This window comes from Malurus melanocephalus, unplaced genomic scaffold (assembly GCF_030028575.1).
Source record: "Malurus melanocephalus ecotype Western Australia unplaced genomic scaffold, MMel_1.1 scaffold_1348, whole genome shotgun sequence".
NCBI classification, from domain to species: Eukaryota; Metazoa; Chordata; class Aves; order Passeriformes; family Maluridae; genus Malurus; species Malurus melanocephalus.
Window position 1 is genome coordinate 26,819 of NW_026624580.1, and position 10,127 is coordinate 36,945.

The window sequence follows — 10,127 nt, forward strand, 5'->3', positions numbered from 1 at the left end:
GAGAAGCAGGTCAGAGACACGCATCAAAAAGCTGCAAACACAACTTGTGCATTCTTGGCTCCCAGCTTCCTCTGCCAATAACTACATCCACTGCCTGAACAAGCTCCAGCTGCTTCTCTTCTGCTGTCTGTCTGCACCCTCTTGGATACTCTAATAGTTGTGGAGGAGGAAGAGAAGTTTGTCAACACAGATTTTGATCTTTCAGAGGTGTTTCCAAGAATCTGATCCATCAGAAGATARAAGTCATACGAGTTTCTATGTTTTTTTTTCCCTTAGGTTCAGTCACGTCTCCCCGAGTCTTCTCTTTTTTGCCCCCAACAGCATTACAATGTTGAGATGGTAACAATTGCCAAAAAATGCTTCCAGCTGTCCATATTACTGTCTGTTAGCTACTGACAAACATGCTTGATAGACCTGAACTCCTCTCCTCTGGTGTGGGACTCACATTAACAGCTCCAAGGGCTCGTGCAGTGGCTGATGGGCAACCAGGGGCCACCACAGAGACAGCTCTGCAGGCACAGCAACACCTCACAGCAACCACAGATCCACATCAAAACTGATGGCAAAAACACATTCAGGGTCCACTCATGGAAAGGACTGGGGAAGAYTAAAAGGGGAAAGAAAGAGAGGAGCAGGTTGTACCGACCCCCTCTCCTCGCCCTGCTGCTCTGGCAGGTCACCACATCCCCGTGGCTTTGGCACACAGCTCCTGAGAGCCCAAAGGACAAAGCTGAGCCCTGTGCTTTTCCAAACAAAATTCCATGCAACCAGTAAAAAAAAAAAAAAGCAATTTCTATCAGTGCAAATCTCTGTTACACAGTCCATTTGAYCAATGAAAAACTGTTAGATGCCTCACTTGTTCTACCCTCTTTGTATGTAAAGTGGTGTCTGAGCACAAAATGTACAGGTATCCTGCTGATGGAGGTAAAGCTCATCCTCCTACAAAATGCTGCCAAACACAGAAAGCCTGCAGTAACACACAGCTCTGGAAATTCAGTAAAACCCATCTCATTTGCATAGCATGCTCACATTTCTGATGGAAGCATAAACAACCTTTAAACTTTCATGCTGACTTCATTAATTACATTATTTAAGAGAAAAACATAATAACTTTCCTAGACCTAATATATATATATATATATATATATATATATATATATATATATATAATCCCATTTACATCAGTTTTCTGCGCAGCAGTGCCTCTAGGAAGGCAAGACCCAATTGTTGAAACACCAGGGAGGAAATATTTGCAAATGCCACTGATGACAAGGTGGTTACTGCTGATCCTGGCTGTGTGTTCAGGTTCAGCCAACCTAAAACAAATGCACCTCCTGTGCAGAGAAAATAATAAATATCACTGTCCAAAGCAAAGCTCTTACCTGTGCATCTAWGTTCTTGCGGGAGGAGGCAGGAGTGTTGGCATAGGAGCTGATGGAGGAGCTGGTGTTGATGTCATCAGTGCTGAGATTATCTATGGTGTCGCTGATGCCACTGCTGACGGAGCTGCTGTCATCCCAGCTGCATGGCAGAGGGAGAGGACAAGGGTCAAAAGACATTCTTCAGAAGGAAAAGAGTTATTTCTACAACCCTTGGAGGGCCAGCGCATGCCATACCCAGCCAAGGGCACTGGGGACAGCTCTTCCTGACTCAGGTGAGGTGTGTCCCTCAGTCCCAGAGCAGGGGACAGCATGAAGGGATGTCAGCAGGGAATTCCTCCCTGGGAGGATGGGCAGCCCTGGCACAGGGTGCCCAGAGAAGCTGGGGMTGCCCCTGGATCCCTGRCAGGCTRRACAGGGCTTGGAGYACCCTGGGATGGTGGGAGGTGTCCCTGCYCATGGCACAGGGATGAGCAKGGARCAGGGTGAGCTTTAAGGWYCCTCCCAACCCAAAGCATTCTGTGAYTCTGRGATCWCCAAGGARCCACAGCATTGACTGGCCAAGCTGAAACACAGAGATGGAACTTAAAGGCAAGAAAAAAAAATCATCCTGAACCCATCTTTTGAATCTGGGTGTTACACAGACGTGGATCTACCACCCACAGCATCACCAGCCTCAAGAAACTTCAGTAATTCAAAATTTAATCCTTCAGATGGCACATAACCCCCCCGCCCTGAGCTGCACCACACACCCTTTTCARGRAGAGCTGCTATTCAGGACCACCTTRTCCWGMATGTCACAGCTTCAGCATTCTCCAGTAAATCAAAAATGTGCAACTGGAAGTTTAGAACAAACAAAGCACCACCAAAAAAAAAATTGCCTGGAGCAATTTCAGAGCTAGAACAGAAAGGATCAAAATGATCTAAAAATGGGGCCAGATGCTCCAAATCCTAAAATGCCTGTAAAAGTTAGCTGCTGGAGGAAGAGATCTATAAACTGGCTTACAAGTGCTCCATCTCCAGGAACAATGARGCTGGGATTGCCACATTGTCCTGGAAAGAGCTCTGTGAAGACACTTCAGTCCACGGATGGAAATGCAAACACAGACATATCATAGGTCATTTGCAAAAGGCAAGAGCAGGCAATTAAATATCACAAGGCAAAATATCAAAAGCCACATTACTTGCAGATTTCAGCTTTGAAAGCAGGTCCTATAGTGATACTTACTTTTATAACACAAAGCAATTACAATTCCTAGATTTTATATGTCTACAAATAAGTTTACAAAACAGGTAATAAAATTATTGACTAAAAAAAAAACGCTTCTCATTTTCCAAAGTTCTGTATAGCAGCAAACATATTTGCTATTTCTGAACCTATAATAAAATAATAATAATAATAATAATAATAACAATATCAATAATGCAAATGCTTTCCATGTTTAACAGCTTCATTTCCTTCTTATGGAGATATGGCAGTGAGCAAAAAAAAAAACCCAACCAAAACCATAATTTTCCTCTGTGTGACTCCTYGGTCCCACCCTAAATTCATAGAAACAAAAACATTTTCTTTTCAAGCACTCACAATTCTGGAACTACCAAAGGCCCCAGCCCATCAGCATCTAAAGAATGTGCTTAATGTTAATCATAAGTAGCTTTTCTGGCATCAGCCAGTCCTGTTGGCTTCAGCTGGGCAATCYAAGGCACTGAGAAAATATTTGATTGCCCTTCTGAACTGGGACATGTGCCTGAGGACAAAGGTACGAATGTGCACCTGCATTCATTGAAGGCTGTGGCTTCCCCTAGTGAGTGTCCTGGGCTCCAGGTCCTTGATGTCCTGATGGAAACATGACCTGCCCCAACTCTGCATTTTCTGAATTTAAAAAGCTCAGCTGTTCTGAGGGCTGGAGAGAGGTGGCTGGAGAGATTCTGGGTGCCAGTGGGCATGCTGGTGACACTGCTGTCCCAGCTACAGGATGGCAGGATGGCTACACCCACACATCTGTGTGAACCAGGCAGCTTTAGCTTTATTGAACAAATATCACTGCAGCAGGAGGCTGTGAGAGCTCAGCCTCCAGCTAGAGAAAGCAACAAAAACACTTTAAGAAATGGAAAATAATYGTGCAAACCTACAAAAACAAGGATCAGTGCTGCCCTTTGGAGGGGGCTGGTGGCATTCACTGAACTCTGGGGACCAGAGGCCACCACAAGCCACTCTATGAGCCCTCAACATGCAGAGCTGGAAAGCAAAGCAATGACCCCACACATTCTGTCTCGGGCTGTGGCTCCTCCAGGGGACAGCAGCTGTCACCAAACAGAGGCTTCTTCAGACCACCCCAAGCCCTCCAAGCAAATTTGTTTTTACCTCAATCCAGTGCCTTGATGGTTAAACTCAAAAGTGAGGAAGCAGAATGGGGCATCTGACAACCCTAATTACGGTGCTCTTGGCTCCCAGAGCCAAGATAGCATCTCTGTAATTTAGCTGRTGCAATTAATAATGCCTGATGTCAGCAAAAGTCTTCTCAGCCATAACCCCGAACTGAAATGTTCGGGCTTTCCTTTCTCTACTTGATCAATCACCTGAAACTTTACCTTGCTTACTGAAAATCACATTTTTTTTTTAAATATAAAATTAAAATCTTAAAAGTACACTGCACACAAAAATTATGCAACCATCTACTTAAAAGCCATCCCCACCACCCATTAAAAGCTGCCAAGACGTTGCCTCGTGCTCTGTGTGAAACACAGTGCCTTGCTCCATCAGCTCCTCTCGCTGCAGAAATCTTCCCCATTTGCAAGGGAGTCATTCAAATCCTTCTAAATAAAGCTWTTGTTGAAGGCTGAAATGCACCTTCTCTACAGATGGGGGTGGATTTTGAGTTTGTTGGATCTTCACTCAAAACCAAAATTACAATGAGCTGCTGAAAAATACATTGGTCCAAGAAAGGGCCTTGGGGCTCTACAATATTTCAAGTGGAAATATGGCAATTATCCTCTTCTACTTCAAAATTTAACTATTAATGAGTTGACAGGTGAACAACAACAACAAAGATCAAGACACAAAATGACAGAAAYTTCACAGCATCTTCCAAGATCTAAAAAGAAAAAATTAATGTGCTATAAYGTGAGATAGTAAATACCACAGTCTCCTCTGTTTCCTTCTGGGATTTCCTACAACAGTGTTAACTGGGCCAGAAATCCAGAAAGCACATGGACACCCTTACATGGTTTTCCTTCCAAACTGTTCTGAAACTGAAACAAACCCATTTGCTAAAGAATGAATGGAAATCTACTTTGAGAGAAGTGAATTTAATGAATGTTTTACCCTGTTATTAATCACCCACCTCCCCCATGTCTCCAGTTACTCCCYCCTCACATCTCACCACAGGTATTTAACACAAACCACTTTGTTTCTCACCAAAAGAGGAGCCCAGGGACAGGATTGTTACCTTGGAACACTTTGCAAAGGCAGACCAAGAAAAGCAAACCAGGAAAAATGAACACAGAGCCTTTCCAGTTGTTCTTTCTGGAGCAGAACCTAATCCTTTTAATGACATTTTTTGGTGCAGCGTTCAAGGGCTGAAGTGTGCTGTGAGCTTTTCAGACATTTTCATGTTTAGTGGCTATTGGGGTTCCTGCCAGCAGACCAAACTGCAGCTCTCTGTCAAGCTCTGTTTAGCATTCATCCAAGATAAGGTTTCAGGATTTACATTTAAAATACCTATTTGTAAAGGGAATAACTCACAGAACAAAATGAATCAGTGCTGAAAAAGTTTGGGTAAGAAAAGACTTGGAGAAGCGAGAAAACTGSTCGTGCTCTTTTTGTTTAATCTTTTCATATCCGTGCTAATAACCTTACAAAAACAACACCGGATTTTATTTTGTCCCTTAAAATCTAACCAGGAATCTGACCAAGCCATTGACAAACCTGAACACARCTGAGCACACACACACACACACAGGACCTGCTAAAAATCCACCTGATCCCAGGGAGATAAAACACCCTAAATCTTCAGGAACCATCTGACTTTCCACCGAAACTCATCACATCCTGCTCTGGAGCTGGAATTGCAAAGGCCCCTTCTTCCCCTGCAGGCTCTGCTCTGAGCCCCTTCAGCCCTGACCCCAGCTGCCAGCACAGCCGTGTTCAGCTGCAAAAACCTGACTGGTGGAACTTGTTTTATTGGCCATTGTTCACAACCGGGGCTCCTSTGCTACCTGCACAGCCTCGGGGAAGGGGAGAAACCCGAGCAAGACCCTGCATGCGACCCAGCTGCTGGAGGAACTCCCAGTTAGCTCTGCAAAATTCAGTGTACRATCCCACAGCCAGCTACCAGCCCATTTTCTTGCCCTCACAAGCCATAAATCTGATTTCCCCATTCAYTGTTCTGTCTGGAGACTTGTAAAAAGTCACCTGCACACAGAGCCCAGCAGCACTCTCACCTCCCTGCCTGGATGCTGCTGCTCATCCCTGGTCACTCCTGTGCCACCACGGTGACTCCAGAGAAAGATGGAAACAAAATCAGCGCCTTCATATCGCAGCAAGGTCAGCACGTTACAAAAACAGCCTTTGTTTGCTCTGCCTTTGTTCCCATGACAGTAAGAAGGGCTGAGAAAAGTCTTCTACTGCGAGTCAGAAATCCCTGTTTACACACAAAGCCTCGGGCGCCTTCCAGAGGATAAATCCCTGCAAAGTGGACTGGGAACAGGCAGAGGWGGAGCCCGGGGTGCTGGGGATGTGGGGACAGAACCCCAGCTCCCTCCAGTGCCCCCGGGCTGGGGGAACCTGGCAAAGATCTCAGCCAGGTCCATCCAACAGCTCCTCACTGGGGCAGGCACGGGAGGAAGGTGGAGTGGCCAGGGGATGGAGAGCTGACACCAAAAATCTGCCTGGGGAGTTCCTCACCCATCCTTGCTCACCAGAACTGCTTTGTGACTGCTCACTCTGCCCAAGGGATGGAGAGCTGACACCAAAAATCAGCCTGGGGAGTTTCTCACCCATCCTCACTCACCAGAACTGCTTTGTGATTGCTCACCCTTGCCCAGGGGATGGAGAGCTGTGACACCAAAAATCAGCCTGTGGATTTCCTCACCCATCCTCACTGATCAGAACTGCTTTGTGACTGCTCACTCTGCCCAAGGGATGGAGAGCTGACACCAAAAATCAGCCTGGGGAGTTTCTCACCCATCCTCACTGACCAGAACTGCTTTGTGACTGCTCCCCCAAAAGCTGACACTCTGGGTCACATCATCTCCCCGTACAATGACACAATTTGGGTTTRAAGAAGGGGGAAGCACCCACTGAACACACAGTTTCTGACACCCAGCCCAGCTCSCCAGCAGTCACTGGTACCTGGCAGCTGCCTCACCACAGCCTCCAAAAGGGAATAACAACAGAGTTAAACAAGAAGATAAAAAAGAACAGACTGTAAATTCTTACAAGAATGACAGAAGGAAAACATGGAAGGACAGGAATGAACATGGAACCAAAACTGTGCAAGGTGCAGTTAAAATACAAGTCGAACTTGGCAATAAAACAAGTGTTAATTTGCTCACAGGGCACAGCACCATCCCTCAGGGAGCCAAACCACCAAAAAAACAACCTTTGTTATCACACCAGCRATTCACAGAACAGACAGACACACAATCAAGTATCTGGTTCTTTGTAAAATTGAGATGTGTGGGAGATGTCAGCGAGTACAACTGAAAGCAGGTTTTTCCACAGCTGAACTGCAACAGCACCAGTAGCTCCTGGTTCACGTGAGCCTTTAAAATTAAGTTTCTTTGAAAGGAACYACAAAAAGGAAAAGGATCTTACAACCTTCCTCAGACAAACCAGGAAGCAACCAGAAATTTGCACAGGAGTGAGAAGAACTGGATATTATGTACTAAAAAGYGAGTGCGCTCTGTCCTGACAGAGACTCACACACGCCTTTGTTTCCCTGCAGAGTGAGCTCACTCCCACACAGGTTCCTCCTTTGCACAAAAACAGACTCACAGGGCTAAAATCTAACAAAGCCCCATAGTTTTCCGAGGCTAAAAGCCTGCAGCACTAGAGGAAAGATATCCAGCTAGATTGCAACCCTGTGAGTATCGATAAACCCCACAGAGCCACGAAGTTCAGCCAGAAAAAGCGAACACTGGAACAGCTGCCAGCTCTCACATAGGAAATTTTCTATCATTCAAATATTTGCAATCTATTACAAAATATCTTGGTTTCATGCAGCAGACAGCGACTGGAAAGGAACAGTGCAGGGGGCAAGATTTATCCATCCTCTCATGTGTTTCCACTGCTGCCAGAGTTTGCAAAGCTAAGCCTCCCTGCCCAAAGGTGTAACACAACACACTCCCGTGCTTTCAAAAGTGTAGAAAATCTCTTACCTTGCAATATTCCCTGGCCAAAGCACCTCTCCACCTTGCTGCCCATGAAGAATTCCAGGAAAAGGGCTCAGATTTATTTTGCAGGTTGATACCTTCATTAGGCTACCATCCAATGCCCCCCCTCAATAAACCAGCCTGTAACTTGACTATCTAGGAAGAGACTTGGAAAAAAAAAAACTTGGAGCAAGGTTGTTTTCCGACTGCGCCCTCCACATTCAGCAGCTCTGAGAGACACTGGCAAGTAAAGCCTAGCTAGAAGGTGATCATCAGAAACTTCCCCTGGAAAGAAATCTGATCCCTCAACAAAATTAACCTCTGAAGTGCTGAAAAAGCGAGAGGTCAAGGCTTTCTGCTGGGACTGGGTCACCTGTGAGAGCTGAGCTGCACCCTGAGGGCACTGACCAGGCAGAGGGTGCCTCCAGACCAGTTATCCCACCCACCCTGGCAGCACTCCTGTATTTGGAGGTGCTAAATGGCCCCATTTATCTCAGCTGAAAGGCTCCAACCCCTGAAAACRTCGCTCCTACTCTGCCTGTCAACAGGGGTGCAACCACGGCACTGCTGGAACAAGTCCTGTTTTATGTGAGTGCAGCAGAAGTTTTCTTTGCATTGTTTTAATGCAATNAAAAAGCATTTTCAATAGGAATGCYAATGAAAACAGCAATTTATCCACTGGTATCTCCAGCAAAGATCTCAAAAAACTGAGATATGAGATGCAATATTTATCTGACTCTTCCTTATTCAGCACTGTAAAGTAAGGGGGSCTTATTACTCCCCTTTATTTCAAATAGAACAGAGATAGGAATTTACAGATATTTGGTTGATAAAGAACTCTGATGGTTAACATTCAAAACTCTCCTTTTAGCCTAACAGAAACACTTTCTGACAGGATCCTCCCCAGATCTCTGCATCCTGACAAACATGTGAGATTTAATTTTATTTTTTTCTAATATGGGAAATTGCTCTACTCACCATGAGCAGTACTGCTCTGTTCTGCTTTAAAAAAAAATCCCAAACTGTAAATCTTAGAAAACTTGGAAGGGAYGGTGAGAGGTGCAAAGATGGGGACTTACAGTCCACGTGGACTCATCACTTGTGGAGGGAAACACAAGGAATAGATGGAAACATGGGAAATAGAAGCAAGATGGGAAATAGTGGGAAACAGAAATAGTGGGAAACACGGGAACAGAGGGAAACACAGGGAATAGAGGGAAACACAAGGAAACAGAGGGAAACACAGGAAAATGAGGGGAACACAGGAAATAGTGGGAAACATGAGGAATAGAGGGAAACATGGGGAACAGAGGGAAACACGAGGAATAAAGAGAAACACAGGGAATAGAGGGAAAGATGGGAAATAGAAACACAAGGAATAGAGGGAAACACGGGAAATAGAGGGAAGAATGGGAAATAGTGGGAAACACAATAGAGGGAAATATGGGAAATAGAGAGAAACATGGGAAACAGAAACACAAGGAATAGAGGGAAACACAAGGGATAGGGAAATGGGAAATAGAGGGAAACATGGGAAATAGTGGGAAACACAAGGAATAGAGGAGAACATGGGAAATAGAGGGAAACACGCGAATAGAGGGAAATGCGAGGAATAGAGGGAAACACTGGGAACAGAGGGAAACACTGGGAACAGAGGGAAATATGGGGAACAGAGAGAAACATGAAAAATAGTGGGAAACACAGGGAACACAGGGAAATACAGGAAACGGAAATATGGGAAACAGAGGGAAACACAAGGAATAGAGGGAAACACAAGGAACAGAGGGAAACAAGGGGAACAGAGGGAAACAAGGGGAACAGAGGGAAACACAAGGAATAGAGGGAAACATAAGGAACAGGGAAACACAAGGTATAGAGGGAAACACAAGGAATAGGGAAACACAACAAACAGAGGGAAACACAGTGGTTTGGGCTAACCATGGCTAGTTTGGCATGGCAGGCAGCACTGGAGCTTGGAGCAGATGATTGTGAGGAGYCAGGAWTGTCTSCYRTGRTGTCTGAGGAGCCAAAGGATCAGCTCCAGGTCACCWGAGCAGAATGRAATGGGTGGGAAYRRGAGCCAGGAGTGTCTCCTGTGGTGTCTGARGAGCCAAAGGATCAGCTCCAGGTCACCAGAGCAGAATGCAGTGGGTGGGAGCAGCGCCACAAGTGCAGAGGGTCGGTGGAATTTGCAAGGTCATTTCCACTGCTGCAGGAAGGTTTGTTCCCTGAGTCAGAATCTGCATTTCTGATGGAGCCAGGACAGATTTGTGCTGCCAGCCAGATCAGCAGTGAGGGATCCCCTCATGGAAAGGAGGTGGGAAGCCTTTAGGATGGAGGAAATGGAGAGGGCATGATGCTGCTGCCTTAGCC

General features: G+C 45.6%; 1 protein-coding gene across 1 annotated transcript in view; it reads right to left on the bottom strand.

The window, feature by feature from the left end:
* LOC130586846 (neuron navigator 2-like) overlaps positions 1-8,156 on the bottom strand; it is a gene marked incomplete at its 3' end in the record, with an annotated part of 34,833 nt that extends 26,677 nt beyond the window's left edge. The window contains exons 1-2 of the mRNA XM_057387757.1: positions 7,761-8,156; positions 1,383-1,521 (exon numbers count right to left, since the gene is read on the bottom strand). Of these exons, the coding sequence (XP_057243740.1) occupies positions 1,383-1,521; positions 7,761-7,858 (237 nt within the window). The remainder of the gene's footprint in view (positions 1-1,382; positions 1,522-7,760) is intronic.
* Positions 8,157-10,127: the final 1,971 nt, after the last annotated feature.